This window comes from Cryptotermes secundus, unplaced genomic scaffold (assembly GCF_002891405.2).
Source record: "Cryptotermes secundus unplaced genomic scaffold, Csec_1.0 scaffold621, whole genome shotgun sequence".
Lineage (NCBI taxonomy): Eukaryota > Metazoa > Arthropoda > Insecta > Blattodea > Kalotermitidae > Cryptotermes > Cryptotermes secundus.
The window spans coordinates 607,338-627,420 of NW_019727103.1; the positions used below are offsets into that span (position 1 = coordinate 607,338).

The 20,083-nt window shown below is 38.4% G+C and overlaps 1 protein-coding gene across 7 annotated transcripts in view; it reads left to right on the forward strand.

Moving 5' to 3' along the window:
* The window catches only part of LOC111864450 (MAGUK p55 subfamily member 6), a 77,449-nt gene that overhangs the window by 43,605 nt on the left and 13,761 nt on the right, over nt 1–20,083 (forward strand). For 5 of the 7 annotated variants that reach the window (XM_023851693.2, XM_033751431.1, XM_023851690.2 and 2 more), the window contains 4 exons: nt 8,330–8,482; nt 11,446–11,601; nt 17,535–17,771; nt 18,519–18,617. In XM_023851693.2, the coding sequence (XP_023707461.1) occupies nt 8,330–8,482; nt 11,446–11,601; nt 17,535–17,771; nt 18,519–18,617 (645 nt within the window). Of the gene's footprint in view, nt 1–2,258; nt 2,384–5,019; nt 5,179–8,329; nt 8,483–11,445; nt 11,602–17,534; nt 17,772–18,518; nt 18,618–20,083 lie in introns of those variants that run through there. The other 2 variants (XM_023851696.2, XM_023851695.2) reach the window with 2 other exon arrangements.

The following is a 20,083-nucleotide window of genomic DNA, read 5'->3' on the forward strand; positions in this document are numbered from 1 at the left end:
AAAGGTTCTGGACTAAATGGTAGCAAGCATTACCCAATTTCAGTCTCCTCTTAGTTTCCTTCTGAATCAGGTTTTGATTTGTTATAGTCGTTCCCAAATATCTGAATTGTGCCACATTTTCAAAACACCTGTTACCTATCTTTATATCACGATTTTGCCCTGCATTCTGGCGACGAGACAGCAACATATACATAGTTTTCTCTGTGTTTACTATTAGACCAACCTCCTTACTAGCGTCAATTGAAGTTTATAAGTTTTTCTTTATGGTATCTATATTATCACACAGTAGATTCACATCATCAGCATAGGCCAGCAGTTTTTGTGTCCTGTTTAATATCAGTCCCACCTGGTATTCCTGGTCCTTCCTAATGGCATTATCTAAAACAAAGTTGAAAAGGATTGGCGATAAAGCATCTTCTTGCTTTAGACCATTCTGGATAGGAAAATTATCAAACGCTTACCTATATGGGCTTTACTGTACGATTTGTTTAAACATTTGAAACTAGTTTCATGGGTACCCCAAATGTACTCCCATTTTTCCTCCAATATCTGACGAATGCAAAAGATATGATCTGTACTTGATCTGTTACGTCGAAACCCACACTGATGATCCCAAATAATTTAATTTATATATGGACTTAACCTTGAGAAAGGAATATTGGATAAAATTTTGTATGAAGTTGATAGCAGTGATATCCCCCGATAATTACTACAGTCAGTTTTATCACCCTTCTTGTGAACTGGTACAATAATAGACTCCTTCCACTGATCAGGCAAGTTTTCCTTATTTCAAATAGAATTAATTAGCTTAAGAACAAGCTGATTGAAACGAATGACCGCTATTTGTCGATGTCTCGAAGCTGCTTTTGGAAGCTTGTTGCTCCGTAATGAACAGAGATACCATGTAGATCTGTTCATATGAAGAAATCCTATAGGAGTATACACCTACACGTGAAACAGAACAATTGTGGTAAATATTGTCGTCATGTCTGTGGACACCTGAAGTTGATCCCACCGTTACATGATTTACAGCTGGGCTATACGAAATTATGCCCCATCCCTTCCGTGAATGGCACAGCCGAGCGCGGGGAAATCACTAATTAAAAAATCAATAGTCACTTCAACAAGCATCGATTTCAAGGCAAAGAGAAACTAACAGTCAATATCTGGTTAATACAGAACATGTTCTCTTGCCGCCTTTTCATATTAAACTTGGATTATGAAACGTTTTGTTCAGGTTATGTATCAAAACTGAATCGTGTTTTCTCCTTAAAAACAAGGATTAAAAAAGGCCAAAGTCAAAGAAGAGATATTTATGGGACCCTTAATTAGAGAAGTCACGTGGGACAGCGCGTTTGATATAACTCTAATTACTGAAGCTGAAGGTACAGCTTGGAGAATATGTAATGCTGTGAGCACGAATTTCCTAGGAAAGTTCAAAGCAAAAATTTAAGAATCTTCTCAATGTCAGACAATTCATCGAGCGCAGAATGTTATTAAATTATTCTTTTTACTTACATCTCAACTTCTTCCCAACGCACTTGGGCGCTATTTGTGATGAGCATGGTGAACGGTTTCACGAAAGAATATGCACGGTAAGAGGGCAATACCAGAGCAAGTGCAGCATCGATATGTTGACTCACTACTGCTGAACATCGGTAAGGGTTGCCCCAGAGCTAAAATATAATCATAAATCATCAGTAGCTGCAATGTAAGTGAGTTAAATGTGCAATTTCTATTTTATTGCTGTTACTGCGTCTTAAATTAGTCGAAAATTCATTTTCTATTCTCTCAGAATTGGCTGGCGGAAGACAAACGCTGAGGCCATTTTCAAACTCAGCGTTAAAAACGTGTAAGATGAAACCAAAAGTTATTTTTTTGCCGTCCAGTGTTATTTGTTCTTTCCTGTCTGACTCATGACATTGGTAATTCTGATGAGGTCAAGTGAGAGGTCGGAGGCCTCTTCCCACGTTCGCTTGAGATTTCGTCTTATTGAGGACAGAATCACAATGAGGCTGGAACTTCGTCATGGGAGAAGTGAGCCGGACAACAGACTTCGTCACATTTCATATTGTCTTATTGTTGTACATGTTCCCACACACACGGATGGAAAGTATGCATGGTCATCTGCGGTAATCTGTATTTTGTAATTACGGAGATTATATTACGTCTGTGTATAAGCTCTTTCCGTAATTCTGTTACGCGTTTTTCCCTCCTTTTGGTTTTGGTAGCTTGCTAGGCAATCATAGTCTGTTGTTTATGGTGCAACACCGAGTTTATCTGTCAGTGTGTCGTTGATTGGCAGCCTTCATTTGTTAAAAGGATTACCTTGCAGCCCTACGGCGTAAATAATTTTAACCGAAATATTCGGAAGAGTGTCATAGTAAGTAATCAGTTCCATTGTTTCGACACAGCTTATTTTAAGAGGAATAGAATCGAAGAACAGGCACTTTAGCTAGTAGGCGATAAAATTAACAATGTTATATTTTAGCGTCCTGTTACACTGATTCATGTCCATGGTTTATGCTGACCGTCTTACAGTGCATACACTTTTTCACCTTATTCTTCACTTCCACACTACATGTTTCAGCACTAATGTGCCATCTTCAGGTGTCTTTATGCACGTTAAACTATTGTACTGCATGCCATAATGTCTTCATTCTAAAATGACTAAAATCTGTATTCGTCATATAGGACGATGAATTCTAAATAATAAAACTTTTCAGGATTCTTCCTACGTCGCACTCAAACACGCGAATTACGCCAATCCTCTTTTATGTGAGCATTCTTCCTACATATATTTGTGTATCGTGTTCTGTGTTGTGTTTTGCTCCTGTTACTGCATGCGTTGTACTGGATCCATAAGTAAACAATAGTTTAACATGCATAAAGACACCTGAAGATGGCACATTAGTGCTGAAACATGTAGTGTGGAAGTGAAGAATAAGGTGAAAAAGTGTATACACTGTAAGACGGTCAGCATAAACCATGGATATAAAATTAACATTTAGGAGGAAAATACTTTAACACATCGGCCTCCGGTCTATGTCGAAGATATTAATTTAGTAGGCGAAAGCGTAGTTTCATAAAGGAAAACAGAGAACGCCAGCTGAGACGCTCGTGTGGAGGCTGAAAGAAATTGCGAGGTTCAGTTCGAGTTTCTCAGGGCAGTGACTGTGCAGAGTGCAGTTTTCTTCTTTGTAACGCTGTGTAGCTGAGTTAGAACCCGACGTTTCGAAGGGACATTCGCCTCAGTTTTCAGGGTCGAAGACTTAGCTAAGCAAGAAATTAACAGAAGACGCCTGGCGCAGGCGACTTCTCCGAACGACATGGCATTGCAGTCCGTTTTCTTCAAGTACAGTAGTGTTCATGTGTCGTCACCAGAATGCAGTACAGAATCGTAGGTCTAATAAAAAGATGACTACTCAAGCTAATAAAGCTGGAATATTTGGGAACAACAGTAATTAAATTGGTGGGGAGGAGGAGAGATTCTTGCTATCATTCAGTTCACAATCGTTTTAGAACATCGTCTACCATATTGAAATGTAAGATTAAAATGTACGCAACTGTAATTTAAGACCTGGGTGTGGGTGTAACAGTTTGTGTGCCATACCAAATTTAAGGGAAGCAAATAAGGGTGTTAGAGAACAAAATGTGAGAATATCTGGATCTGAGAGACAGGAAGTAACAGGAGGAGAAAACTGCACAATGAGTTTCAAAATTTGTACTCTTCATCATATATGATATATATATATAAAACAATTGCTAGCAATGTTCCTTCTAAGCTGCGCGTGCGCGGCTGCGCAACTGCTGTCGTACTTCCGCGCACGAGTCTGTCTCCCATCACAATTTTATTGGTTTAATATACAGTCAATTTGAACGAATAAATATAAAATTGAAAAGTAAACTACAGTTTTTGTTTCTGTTCCCCGGCTTAGAAGGAACGCTGATTGCTAGGATGAACAAATTAAGTAGGATGAAGTGGGCGAGCCATGTAGCCGTCACGGGAAGGTGAGGTCTAAATGGATGAACCCACTCATGGACTTCAAGGAGTGCAGGATGGGATGCAGGGGTAGTCTGTTTTGAACATCCATAAGAGGGGTTCCTTGGTTGGCTGAGTCACTATCAGCTTGAGGGTTGTGGGACAAAAGGGCTGTCCTGGTCATTACGAAATCATAGAAAACGTGAGGAGAATATCTTGACTAATGAAGTGCCGAGCTATCAAGGTATCGAAAAATCGTATATCAGTGCCGGTCTAATATAACCCCACTTTTCATAAATCTCTAGTAAGACCCCGTGATACGTCTAAAAAAGAACTGCACATAGTTTTGATAATGTGTGCGGTCACAGCTGCTATATTTCAGTAATTTTTCCAGTGTGCCTCTGTGTAGTGTAAAACCTGGTATTGTTGATGTTTGGCAGTAGTAGATTTTGTGAACAGCTGGATCAGAATGAACGAGTGCAAAACTGCAAAGAACGCGTACGTGTAGAGTTCATTGTAGTAGTAATCGGTAGCAATCATTGCCAAGATTTTTGTAGGAACAGGGACAATTAGCACTGCTGGGAATTGATTGTAACCAAGGGGAAGCCTGTATTCAATGAAAGTGTTTGCTTTTGGGCGGGGAGAAGGGTGAGGGGTTTGCACTCACCGTCGCTCACGGTCATTTTACCGAAACAAATCACAGCGCTTCTAGATACTGTTTCCCTCGCTTGGGTCTGTGGCCTTGGTTGCTTGGATGGCGTATGCCGATTGAAAGTGGGTGTAGTTGCAGTTCTGGCAGAGAGGAGTTAGTGGAAGACTATAAGCTGAAGTGTCTGTAGAACGCAGCTGGCACCTTGTTATTTTGTGGTACGTATCTCTGTTATCAGGAGACTACTGAATAAGTTGAGGGTGAAGAGTTGCTCTACTTCGGGAAGTGGGTTCACGTGCCATGTGGCTCTTGCGTGGTTTTACAACCGACAGGCCGCTGTAGCGATGAAACACGAACGCTGGTGTTACTCACTATAGGTGGGGTTCTTACTAGTTGCTGGTAATAGTGAGCGATAGTGAGGCTGTTGCACTTAACAGTAGTTGAAGAGGAAAATGGAATTGACTGTAGAATACGTGGCGTAGTATCCAGTAGTAGTGATCATTCTCAGAGTTTAAATAAAGGTGTGACTATGTTGTATGTCGAACAGGTAATGTCAAAAACAAACAAATATTTGTGCAAGCTGGCAAACATGATATTTCACGGGTTTGTCTTGTTTTACTTGAAGCTATTCGCTAGCTAAGGTAAGACAAAGGTACAGTAAAGAGTGGCGTCGTGGGAGCAGACAGGTGTGGCACTGCGACCTGTGGAATGTTTAACCGCGGTGATGTGTTTGATTTTGACCGGATTGGCATGTAGGTGTCTAAATAAAGCGGGAATAAAGTTATATTAACCAACAACTTATTTTTTGGCAGAGTATTGAACCTCGACCCGTACACGAAAAAAGATTGTGTTTCGATGTGTTAAGGACGATGTTGATTGATTGTTATAATTGTTTTTGGTGATATCAAAACTCTGTTTATTCTATGTATATGTTTGTAGCTTATTCAACGATACTGTCACTCAGACTATAAATATGTTGTCGAATCTCAAGATGAAATTGAATAATCAGTTGCAAAGGATGTGGGGAAGAAAGTAGTCATGCCCGAATTTAGGGTGCTTTCTCAGCACTTACTGAGAGGATTAAAGAAAGCTACAAAAATATTGTTAGGATAGTTGGTTTCCCAGCCGAGATTCGAAACTGGCACCTCTGGAATATGAGTAATAAGCGTTACCCCTTGAATCATCTTGCTTACTAGCGCCTTTGTTGTAGTTTATTTTACAGACTGTGGCATGGTGACTGTGAATGGTTAGGATGTTGATGAATGAATTGAAAGGAATTTGGAAAGAAGTGATCCTAGTCTAATCGGGTTACTGTCTCGTTATTGGATAGGAGGGACTGAGGAAAATCATGGAAAACAAAATTATGCCTAATAAACTACTGGCTTTATTTCTTCAGCAGTCATAGCATTTTAATTGAGATAGGTTCCTCTGTCTTTGATGAGGAAGTTCTTTATTATATTTTTTTGGTCAGCTTTTGTAAACAAGATTTTGGTTACTCTGACTTTTAACAGTTACTTTTTATGCTAAGGATCCAGTTTAATATTGTCCTCATATCCCATGTTACAGTTTTCAAGTATCTGCTCTCAAAAGGGTGTTACTGCCAAAATGTTGTGTACTTTTCTTGTTTCCCATCCATGCTGACTGAACAACTGCCAGGCAGGAGCAGTCATGGTGGAAAGGCCGAATGCTTTGTGCATTAGATCAACATATCAATGTCATCAGAATATTGTCACGTATTTTGGGAGTGTGGCTATAGATGGAGTATAGATTGGACATTGAATTTATCAACACAACCCAAAACTGCAAGTAATTACAGTGCTATCACTGATCTCCAGGCTTTACAAATCATTACACACTAGGTCTTCTCCAGCTTGCAGTGTCCTCAACAGCCATTTTGTAGCAAAGGCTTCCAACATTGGGGATTCTTCAGCTTCCCACTCTCAGGTTGTATCTTCGCATTTGCCCATACAGAACTCATCTCGGCTGAACTGTAGTGTCATCTCCTCTTGTCAGCCTCCTATGCAGTATTCAAGTTGAACTGCCAGCCTGGGGGTCCTCGCTATATATCCTTGGGGCAGACCCACCAGAAAAAATCACCTCCAATAGGTGGTTGCCTAGTGATAGCCCAGAGATCATTTACATGTTTACTAACACCTACCAAGAAATGGATGTTCCTTCTCATGATCATTGCATAGCAACAGTACTATATGCTACACTGTACTGTTATGCTTCCTGGCAGATATTGAAAAAGGGTCAACCTCATATGTGCAGAATGCCTGAAAGCTCTATGCTTTTATGCTGTGTTTATTTTTATTGTAGTAGACATCCTTAGAAAATAATGTAATAATATTACACTAGTTTAAAAGGAATCAGTAACAGTTTTGCCTTTAGATGTTCCACCCATTATAGGCCATTGTCAGAAGACTAGCCAAGAACTAGTTTACATATGCCGTTCTTTGTCATAGGTTGTTGCTCTATTATCATAAAAGGGACTTAACAGTAGTTGCAGAAATTAAGACTAAATAGTTAAAACAAGTTGAAATAAGTTGAATATATTGAGAATAATTGCTTAAAATCAGTTAACATAAGAAGTCATGCTCAGTAAATAGAAGAATGTACTAATGACCTTGGTTGGTTATGTAGAATATATTATTGACTGTGGGCCATGAGACTGTGTGATATCATTAGGTATAATCCAGTAAAGTATGTGGTAGTTTTTAGGATGACCTACTTCTGTTAAACTAGTTACACTTGATGAACTTCTGTTCTTGAAAGTGACTGTAAGGCATTGTTATTTAATGCTATTATATTTCAGTATCTTGTTACACTGGTTAGTGCCTTCATTTGCAGGATCAGTCTGGAAGGTGCAGCATCTAATGATGTTCTTATACTGTTGGTGTGCTGTGTTATGTTAAAAATAAGTGTCAGAGTAGCATATCAACCATCTATGATCACAGAAAGAAGTTACACTTTGACAACTGTTGAGATATGTTACCGTATTCTTGGTTGAATTTTTGTTCAGCTTCATAGGTTATATGGTGACAAAGACTGTTGTTGTATATGGAATTTGAACATTTATCTGAATCACATCACTCTGGTTCTGATTTTAGCAAATATGTTTGGGCATGATGAGTGATAATTTGTTCCAGGCAAATAGTTTTTTGTGTGCTGTGTTACATGTACTCTTTTGCTGTGACATGACGAATGAAAGACAGAATAGCAGAACCAGAGGAGACATCTGTTGTGAGGCAGCAACCTGGCGATTCACTGTACAGCTAGCAGACTTCATTTGCAGATGTTTTCTAGAGTACTGATTTCTGATTTTGTGTCTTGTCACTTATTTCTATAAACACTTTCATGTGTACTTAAGTTGCAGTACATAATAACAGATACTCACATAACACCTTGAATTTTGGTTTCTGTAAATATATTATTTCTTAGTTTCAAGACACATAACTGACTTCTTTATTTTAAGGACATTAAGGACATAATTACATAAGTAATTTTTTTATAATTCATTTTTGGTATCTTTTTTGGTACATACTATGCAATGATTTAAAAGTGAACAGCAATTCAAATAATGCCAGGTGATTGTCATGATATCGCTCCTGACTGGTCTGTACAAGTATGCATTACTCATGTACTGAGTCTGGATGGTCTGATGATTTTTGAAAGGAAGTCTGCTTTTGTATGTCCAGGTTCAAGATCGTCTGGAAGATAGGCTAAGCTCAGCACAGCCAGTGGGAACAGGGAACATTGACCTCTCACGTGATGTTATCAAGAAGTGTGAAGTAACAAGAAGCAAGGATGCACAGGAGTTAGCTAATATACTGAAAAATCCTCATTTCAAGGTAATTTTGCATATTCTAGAATTCTGTCTCTGTAAAGGATTTCTGTATCAAGGTTATTATAGCATCAATGAGTAATGGGTGAGTTAAAAAAGGGAGTTATCCATATTGGCCTATGGTCATTAAAAATTGTGTGTCTTGATGTATAATCACTGACCTGTCTTTGAACTCACTCAAACAGATATGACACTGACTAGGGAACACAAAGAGATGGCTAACCGAGTAGCCCCCAATCTGTGTTCAGTAAGTACAGCATCTTGTACATTTCCATAATGGCAGATGTCAGTATGATTACCTTACTGAAAAGTAACTTTCTTTTTCTGTTGCCATTCTTCCTGGATTAGATGTCAGAATGTCAGCTTCAAAAGCCTCATTCCACCATCTCTTTTATATTTCTTTTATTACCCACACTGTCTTCAGCCACCTATGTGTACTTATTTGATATATCTATTTTCATATTAGTACTCTTCACAACAACATAATTGATATGAAGTTCTCTGCATATTGTTTCTTATTGTGTGTATCAGACTAAAATTTGTCATTTCTGCGGCTTCCAGTCGTTTACTGATTTTATATTTATTGAGGTCAGGAGGTTTCCTCAGCAAAGAATTATGGAAAATTATGGCTGACCATGTATGTCACCTGATCCATGTCAATGTAATGCACTGGCTCAGAATAGTTTATGACCAATTTGGTTGATTTATAATTATTTTTCTGTTGAAAGGAGCATCTGTGTTATAGATAGCTTTTGATTATGGATTCCTCTTCCCATGGTTTCAGTTCTTTTGTTGTTTCTTCTTTTAGCTCATGCTCTTTCATTATTTAATATGTGTTTTCCAAATGTATATAGGTTTTCTTTTTGTTTCACACTTGGTGACCAATCTGTAAGGTTTTTGTCTGGTTTTGTATATTTATGATTTCTGTTCTACCATTCTGTATTAAGTCTGTTTTTTTCTAAATTCTTGGTGACAAAGAAAGTTACATCATGAGTTTTTTTTGTTGTTTACTGTGTGATTTAATAAAGGCACATTTCCAAGTATTCAAACTTAATAGCCCTAACATTAGGTCTTATCATTCCAGTAAATATTACATTTCACTTTCATGTAACCAAATAATTGTAACCACTTTCAGGCTGCATGATCTAGAGAGTACTGTTGGAATTTTCTGTTTTATGAGTCAGGTTAGACATGTTACAAGTCAGAAAGTAATTGATGTCAGTGGTTATCATAGTGTTCGTTCTACTTTTATGCAGGAGTTCAGTCATTTATTTACAGCCTTGCTGTCTGGTTATAGAGTAAGATACCATACAATGTTTGGCTTCCCTCTGATGGGAAAATTGACTCCTACCACACAGTTTAATTGAAGGTTTCCATCTGCGCTTAAAAAGTGTTATCAGTAAAACCACTTCACACAGTGGTGGATACTGAAAGTGATGTACTTCAACATTGGCACACATTCCACACTGATATAACTAATTCTGTGACACATTATGAAGATGATCAGTGATTTCTAAAATTTCCTTCCAGATTTAAGTATATGAAGCTTCTGAAAACGTGTTGGATGTTTTTATAAACTTTCTGATTCAAGTTTCCCTGATCATCACACTGATGCAGTGGTCCTAGTGATTTGTTGTTTATACCCTCTAGACTGAATTGTTTGTGGTGCATAGTGGTGTATTGTCCCAGTGAAAATATGCATAACACTTTTCTTCTTCAGTTAATTTTCAAAGAATAGTTACATAATTGCATTCACATACTGCTCTGAATTAACTGTACCATTAAAAGTATAGAACCTTATGGAACCTATGGTTTGTCTAGGGTTCATAGTGCACCATACACCAGCCTTTTGTTCATGTAATGGAGTTTGGCAGATAGTATGAATTTTCAATATCACAGTGGCATATATTCTGTGAATTTACATAACCACTGAAATGAAATGAAACTGAGGGTGCACTGTTGTGTCATGAATATTTCTAAAAAGGAGGATGCAAAAAATGCAACTCAAAAGAGGATCTGCAGGATGAAGGCTGTGCATCACTTACAGTTGTAAAGATGAAACTTTGGAGCTTTCTTTTGGCTCTAAGAATACACGTTTTGGAGACCCCAGTTTCTTGGGACAGTCAGCAAGTGACACTTTTGGACTTATTTTGAGTCTTGGTTAGGTATCTTGAAGAGTTTGTGTGTTGGAAGGTTTACGGTATGTTTTTTCCTAAAAACATTCTTTGCAATTATGCATATGTCATTGGCTGCAGTGTTCATTTGTTGCTGATACAAATATAATTTTCACACAGCTGGAAACACTTACCGTGCCATTGTTACACCTGAGGTCAACTGACATAGTTAGCAGATAGTATATGTAAAACATGGATAGAGTATGAATGAAAATAATGATGGAATTGAGTTCAGTTTTTCATAATAACCAGCATGCACAATCAACTGATGCAAAGCTAGTCACACTTCATGGTCAGTAATTATGTTTCTTCTGTTTTAAATATTCACCACTTTAAAGATGAAAGTTGTAGATCTTGATTAGAGCTAAATTTTATATTTTGTGCAGTTTGTGTAGGATGAGCTGCTTTTGTATTTTGTCTCTTTGTGGGCAAAGCATGTAGCATATAATAAATAAAAAACAAAGGGATTTTTAGGGAAACTTTTTGTGATGATGGTTAATAATATATGACTTCAAAGAGTGTAGTGATGCAATGGCAAATCTTTAGGGAAATATTCCAACATTTCAGATTGGAAACATATGGTTTGCAACAATTTTCCATATTTTGTCAAATACCCAGTGTCTCTGTGACATGGGACTTCTGGTATACCTCTGTATTTTCTGTGTTGTAAATATGCTATATTTCTTTTTGATAAAGTAATTTTAGGTCTGCAGGGAATACAGTTATTACATCTTACAAATTGTGTGATGTGTGTTGTTACCCTTCGTTTTGCACATATCATTTCTTATTAATGCAGGCACTTTTGGAGTCACATGACGTAGTGGCAGAGAAAAGCTACGAACCTAGTCCTCAACAAGAGCCTCAGCTTCCAGCATTTGAACTACCTGTTAACGGGATGACAGCTGATGCCATTAGATTGGTTGGGCTTCGCAAAAGTCCTAATGAGCCACTGGTAAAATTCAGTATTATTTATTATTTGTGATCTTTGTGATTTGTTGAACGATGTGTGTACACAATGGGACTGAGATAGAACATAATGCAGTATGTGTTCTCTCTGTGTGTTCTGATCTCTCTTGGATCCCATGCTTGGGTATAAGCTGACAACTCTTTGAGGACCAGGCCATTCTGGTGTAGCTATGTCTTATGATTGCCAAATTTACAGCAATGTAGGAAAGAGGTCATATCTTCCAGGATCTCCATATTGCAGGTTGAAACTTTAATTGACCTCAAAGTCAAATATTGAAAGACATATTAAATAAATATTACATTTATTAGTACCCTCATAAGAATTATTTAAATTATCAGTGAACTCTTCTGATAAATGAAATTTATGTTAAATTAGAATGGTAACATTATTGTCACCTTACTGGCATGTTGGTAGTATCTTGTGAAACCTGTGAGCATTTTTGCCTACACAAAGAAATCACTCTTCAGTATTTGATAGATTTTGAGGGAAAGATATTTTATAATACATTCTGATTGATAAAGATTTTGTACATGTTTACAAATTATGTGCACATCATGTAGTAACATTTGTGTGTCTTGCACACAATCTGTGGAGCCCTTTTCACACTTGTCACATACAGTGTGATCTTTGTTCCTGGTCCTCACTTTCTGTTGCTACACACTGCATGCCATTTTAGGTTGTGACCTGGCAGTATGAATAGCGTGGCATTCTTACCAGGTGCAGCAGGTACACTGCTACCAGTGCTGGTGCTGGGTTCTATACTGGAAGCCATTCCCCTTCCACTGCTTCTCTTATACTAGAAGTGAATTGAAGGTGTGTCATTTTCTTGCCAGTGATGTGCTCCTTGTAAATAATGTATGAATTTAACACCATCCTGCTACACATACTATGAGGGTCGTACTGAAAGTCATGAGCAACATTTTTGGAATGTAACATGCTATATTATTAATGAACTAAATACACCACCTCAATCTACAGACCTTTCTTTATTTTTCCACATAATCGCCACTTCTTTATACACTTTTCTCCCAGTGTTCTGGGAGTTTGAAAATTCCACTTCTGTAAAATTCCGTTCCAGCCATCCGAAGACACTGACATGCTGCTTTCTGAATTGCCTCCCTTGTCTCAAAACATCTGCGCAGCTGATCCTTCACAAATCCGAAAAGATGGTAGTCGGAGGGTGCCAGATCACGGCATCACCCCATTTTTGCAGTTGCTTCCAATGTGAGGCGAGTGTTGTCATGCAGGATGATGATGTTTTGTCCCTGACGTTTATCACGCAATGCACAGTGGAGCTTGTGCAGCGTCTGGACATAATGAGCAGCATTGATGGTTTGCCCAGGTTCCAGGAATTCAGCCAGAATAAACCCCTCTGCATCCCAGAAGACTGTGCCCATCACCTTCACAGCTGATGGCACTGTCTTTGCCTTCTTTTTTGATGGAGAATGCAAATGGTGCCATTCCATACTCTGCCGTTTCATTTCAGGCTCAAAATGGTGAAACCAGCTTTCATCACCTGTCACAATGTAGAGCAAAATATCATCGCCTTCATGTTGATATCTCTGTAGCAGTTCTGAGGTGATGGCTTTTCACTGACCTTTGTGGTCTTCGGTCAATAATCACGGGACCCAACGAGCACAAACTTTCCTGTAGCCCAAGCTTTCAATCACCTCATGTACTGCACTGTGCCCTATTCCAAGTTTTTGGGCTATTGTGTCCACAGTCACACTCCTGTCATCATGAATGATCTCATCCACTCTTTCCTTGTTGCGTTCAGTTGAGGCTGTTCGAGGACGACCGCTCCGAGGCTCATCTTTGATGCTGGTGTTCCCATCTTTAAAATGTTTCACCCATCTTTGAACACTGCTTGCACCCATGCACACACTTCCATAAGCACGCTGAAGTCTGGTGAATTTCTGCAGCAGGGATTTCCTCTTTCACAAGTAATTCGATGACAGCACGCTGGTGAAACGACATCGTTGTCGGCCATTTTGTTAGGAGTGATCGGAGTGATACTGGTCATGTGATGCAAGCTGTTGATGTCACAAGACACTCAAGGGTAACAAAACAGCTGGTTCCACCTACCACCATACTCTCTTTCGTCTGCTGTTCCCTGGTTGCATGCAAAAGAAAGTTGCTCATGTCTTTCGGTACGACCTACGTANCAGGATGTCTGAGGAAGAACTCCAGAGTTATTATAGATATTTGTTTACTGCTATGTCATAAAAATTTCTTATTAACAAAACTGTGGGACAGTCTCTCCCAAGTTTTACTGCCATTTAGTGCAATTTGTTGTGATCATTATTGTTGGCCCTGCAGACGCTGAAATTAAATTCCACTTCACCCCACACCTAAGAGAACAGATCCACAGGTTCACTGTAATGACAGCCACTGTAATCCTTCAGCGCAAATTTGGAAGAGACTCTACCCTTTCACTTTGCATGATGTCTTTGATGTACTTCCAGAAGAAGAAATCCATGGGCCATGGGTGTTAAGTCAGGACTTTGGGGGGGGGCAATTAATCATCCCTTCCCTGTTGATCCACCGACCAGGAAATTGTTTGTCACCAAAATAGTTTGGTGCTCCATCCTGTTGGAAAATGAGGCTTTCAACTTCAGCTAATATCTGTGGGAACACAAAGATCTTTAGCATATCCAGGTAAACTGTAATGGTGATGGTGCTCTAATGGAAGAAAGAGGGCCCAGCAATTTGGTCCAGCTTGATGTTGCACCACCCATTGATCTTGGGGCTCTTACAGAGATGCTCACTGCTCCAAATCCTGCAAAGGTGGGGGTTTACAATACCGTATGTGTGAAAAGTAGCCTCATCAGAGACATGACTGAATCACTCCTGTTCTCATGCAGCACCGGCTCATCACAGTGCAGTGTTGCCATCTCTCTAGAATTCATGTCACTAAAACTTGGACAGATTTTGCTCTAAATTTTCGAAACACACAAACTCTGTGATTAAGCAGTGAATAATGTATAACCGAACTCCGGAGTTCTTTTTTGGACACTTGGTAATTCACTGTTCATCGTTCATCAGCATAGGTGTAGAGCAATGTACTGGACACATTATTCCTGCCAAGAAACTGTTGTGATTATGGATGTTTGTTGGTTTTGTTACTTTCCTTCCAGCCTGTTTCATCTGTTTGTTATTTTTATGTTCTTTGCAGCAACATGAGATGGGACAAGCTACGCTTGTGTTATTCTGGATTTATTATCATGATAACCAGATACAAGGACCTCATTGCTGAAGGATATTTTACTTGGCCAACATCAGATTTCTGTTTTAGACTGTTTGCAATGCCCTTGCTGTTGTACTGTACTGTTCCAGTCAGGCAGGTTACACAAGCAGACTAGTCCACTAGAGCAGTATGATGAAAAGTTGTCTGAAAGCATGGTGATCATTCCTCGGGCACTTTTCCAAGCTGATCAACTTTGTCACTACCACATGACCAAGACTGTATGTTTTTGTTTCTTTTCAATCTCAGTTGCAGAAAGAGCCAAACGTTATTTTTCACAAGAGTTGCACAACACCCAAAACTTGATTCCCTACTTGTGGTGTGTAAGAGCAGAGTTACTTGTAGTGCCAAATATTCTGGTGTGTGTAGTGAAATCAAACCTACACTTTGCTTGCTGAACCTATGCCTTAAATGTTGCCTGGGGTTCATTTTCTGGATACCTGGTGGAAACAGAATGGTGTTGTTAACAAGGTATCATGGAAGACAGGAAAGTGCAAGAATGTTGGATCATGCATCTGTTTGAATTTCTGTGTATGTTGTACACTGGATTTGGTCAGTATTTACATCATTAATATCATCTCTTCTGTCACTGTGAATAGTGTTGTTATTGTCTGAACTTATATTCACAATTGCGACAGGAGGTTCTCTCAAAATCCAGGTTTACTGTCTGTTGAGGGGGTTTGTATTTCATTATCACAATCTGTATAATCAGCATAGCCAGCGAAGGCATGCACTCGGGTAGTCACATGATAATCTTTCACAAACATTTCTTGAGATTGATACCATTTTCATTCTCATGACCAGGGCAAAAGTATGGTCAAGTTTGTAAATACCTAGCTTCAACTAAAGAGAGAAAGTCTGTGAGTGGATCCCAAGTATACGCGCTTTACTTATCATCAGGGCCCGGATTTTGATGACATGAAAACGTTTAAAAAATGACCAAATAAGTCCAGAAAAATGGCCTAAAATATGACCCAAAAATGTAATATGCAGGGCCCAGATTTTGATGACCTGAAAATATTCAAATAATGACCTATAAAATGACTGAAAAAATCCAGAAAAATGACCTAAAGGAGAAAAGAAAGAACACTTTGCTTCCATGTTATTCACATTTCAGAAAACATATGAAGAAAGATTCCCTAAAATGGCCAAAAATGACAAGAAATACCCTTAAAAGTCCAAAAATTTACCCCCAAAATGAAAAAATGACCTTAAACCTAAAAATGATAAAAAATTACCCATAAAATTTACATTTCTGTAACCAGCAGCTCATATCCAAGATTTATATATTTAAGAGCATTGCATAGGGTACAAGGAAAAAAAGATTACATGTCATCAAAATCTGGGCCCTGCTTTTCATGGTCGTTCTGTTGCTAGCTGTGATCTGACAAAAGAATGTAAAGTTCTAGTGGTTTTTCAAGAAACCACACAGAGAGTGTTGTTGTACTGCTGTCATTCTAATCATGTGTTTCAGAGAGTGGTTGTCCCCTGGTCCTCAGAAGGTTAAAATGTATATTTTTGTGAGTTCTTAGAAGCAACACACTGTTGCAATATGGATCCTTTTTAAGACTATTTCTGCAAATGATCTAATTTAACTCAATTATGGTTAAACTTCGAACCAGTGGATACTGAAGAAACAGTTCTCAATTTTACAAAATACTTGCTGTTTTATAGAAAATGTGTTATGTAAACATATGGTAATTCATTGTATTATTATTAAAAAGATTTAAAAAATTAAGTATTAAATATGAACTATATTTCTGTGGTGTATATTAGTAATCAAAACGGAAGTTCTGAATACAGTAAAGCTCAAGATGTTTACAATTTTAAACTGAGTAACCCTGACCACAGAGGTACACAGTTGACTGAAGATCCAGGAAAGTGACATTGTATTGAGTTGTGAAAGCCACAAGAGAAATGTGTGCAGTAGCAATATTGAAGATGACTGACACATTTGTTTAACTTTCGCCATGCTGCAATCTTTTTATTGTAAAATCGTTATTTACCAACAACCTCCCATGATGCACACTTTACCACATTGGGAGTTGGCTATCTAGATTCCCTTCTACTTGAGCACTTTGCAGATTTTTACAAGCGGATCAGCCCCTTGCTATAGAAAACTAGTTTGTTATGAAGTGTCAAGAAAGACTTGCAAATAAGCTTCTTCATAAATGGTAGTCTTCAACAGATATTATTACTGTGATAAAATCAAAGGGAATGAGATGATAGAGATGTGTAGCTCACAAGGGAGGGATAGAAAAGCACGCAGAAATTTGGTCAGAAAATCAGAAGATAAAATAAATCGCTTGAGGAACAAAGCATAGATGGGAGGACAATATTGAAGTGGCTTTTGAAGAAATAGGGTTCGAAGATATGAATTGGATTCAGGTGACTTGGGTTTGTGTCCTGTTGTGAGCTCTCCTGAACATGGTAATGAATTTCTGGGCTTGATGAAAAGTGGTGACTTTCTTGATCTGCTGAATACCTGTCAGCTTCTCAAGAAGGTCTTTAATAGTAGATCTGCATCTGCAGTAAGCAAACATCAAGACTAATGTGGTGTGTAAAATACCAATATTGTGTTTGGAATGTAGTGGAGTACACTTTTATATGCTTATTTCTGTTGATTATTCTTTCCAAGTTTTGTCTTTTAAGCTTTGAAGTCCTTTGCTTTCAGGGGCTGACCGTGCAAGTCGATGAGTCAGGTAACCTGGTGATAGCTCGGATCCTGGGTGGTGGGATGATTGATCACCAGGGTTTGTTGCATGTTGGTGACACAATCCTGGAAGTAAATGGTGTTCCTGTTTCTACACCTGAAGACCTCCAAATCCAGATCTCAAAGGCCAAGGAGTCTGTTGCATTGAAGATACGTCCAAGTTTTGAAGATGAGCATACTCAGCTGAATGGTGGCCAGGTGCAGTAAAATGTTGGGATTATAAATTGTTCAGTTTGAACTCTCTTCTGTAACCCTTTCGGTAGTATAACCCACTGAACTTAAAAGGGGCGTGCCTCTTCTAACTTAGTGGAAGTTGTCCTTGTGCTTAGTTAAGGACCATACCATGAAGATATGTGGGGGAGTGGTGGTATAGCTTGACACATTCTTAGTGCTTTTCACTAAATGCAGATGAGTAGTCAGTATCATATCCCAACTGCTTTGCCTGCAGGAAACAGTCTCTGGTATGTGCCACATCCCTGCAGTGATTTTCCTTTATGATGCTATGCCCAGATTAGGTTTGGGGCCCATCTAACCTCCTATCCAGTGTTCATTGGGGTCTGTAACTGTCTCAGGTTAAGTCAGCTGGAGTATGTAGTTGACCATTGTCCTCCATCTTGTACAGAGGTTAGTGCAACGCTCACATATGTCTTCATGTTGTGGTGTTTAATAGAACATAAGGACAGCTTTACCTCTCTCTTTATCTCCCCACTCAAATTGTCATTGATTTGTTGCTATTTATTAGTTCTCCACATGTAAGACATGTTTTTAATTATAATGTTTTTAGAATTTTCCCTGACATTTAGATTACTTCATTACACTGCGCCCCCCCCAAACTGGCAACTGTTAATCATAAATGATGCAGTAGTCACTAATGTATGAGTTGAAGTATAATGTTGGAATGTATTTAACACACTTTGTATTGAAGTATTGTTTCTTGAATTTTAGTGCTACATGAGAGCCATGTTCAATTACAACCCAGCAGATGACTCGTTGTTACCATGCAAAGAGATTGGTTTACACTTCAGCCATGGTGACATCCTTCAGGTAGAGTGACGTGTCTGAGTACAATATGCTACAAGTAGAATTGCACTTTAGACTCTTGAAGCATAGCATTCTCCAACATATTGTGACGCGTTATCTTACGTCCATCACATGTGACAACTGCTACAGTTGGAATGGACACTTCTGTGACAATGAATATGTGGAAATTGGGGAGTTAAAATACATACATATAATCATCATCATCATCATCATCATCATCATCACTGGCACGACAGCCCTTTGTGAGCCCTGGCCTTCCTCAGTATTGCTCGCCATATACATACATATAAGCGGTATTTTTTGTAATTCAGTGATAATGGTGTCATGCTATGTTGTATGTTACTGCCTCGTAGTAGTTTTTTGCTTATCAAGATGGCGGACCTCCACCTTTTACTCAGACAGTAATTTGCATCATATTCTAATGTAGACAGTATATCAGGAAAATGAAATCTGTCGCTTTTCTATTTAAGCATTCTCTTTCACCAGTATATCAATTATTTTATACAATATATTTTCATCATTAATGCAACAAAAGGTTATAGTCACTATAATTCTTTATTCATGACATGTTTCGGTCACACATGGCCATCATCAACTGTCTGTTGCTGTGCTAAACTGTTGTACTCTACTGCATGTCAATTTGTAATTTTAAATAAGGAGTACTGATAAATAGCCACATGCAGTACAGTACAACAATTTAGCTTAGCAGCATGATGGCCATGTATGGACAAAATATGTCATGAATAAACAATTAAAGTAACTATAACCTTTTGTTGCATTAATGACGGAAATATGTATTGTATGAAATAATTGAAGTCTATCAAAGTATCGTAGGTTATTCAAGTAACATGGAATGGTTTCTTTGCCCCTGCTCTTTCAACTAGTTTGTACCACCTAGAACATACATGACTGGCATGTCTCTGTTTTTCTTTTATATGACTGTAGAATCTCTGAATTCAAGAACCAGCGACCTGTATTTGAAATTCATGTACCATTTGTTCAAAATACTGTTCACCTTACTCCAGATAACACAGTAACAAATCATTTTTATTTTGTCTGCCACATAAATCAGACATACAATAAGTTTATTAATGCAGGATGGAATTTTTCCATTGTAAATATTTAGTGTATATCTTCAGAAACCTGCCCATCAGCATTAAATGCAGCAGTTACATTGATGTTAAGAGTTGGTAGTATTTGTTGTAAACTGAAAGGTATGCACCATGAACTTCAGCTTTCTTAGTGCTATCAGGATTCTGATGTATGTATGTTGTGTGTGTGTTATTTTGATGCTGTTTTCATTGTTTCTTAAAACACAGCCACATAAACTGTAATTAAACTCTTTACTAGCAGACCCAAATTACAATATTACGTCCTGCATAGGGGGTTACCAGTAGAAAGGTAAAGGTAAAGCTATCTCTGTAACAGACCATGATGGCCCATAAGGTTGTGAGACATCAAGGCTCCCA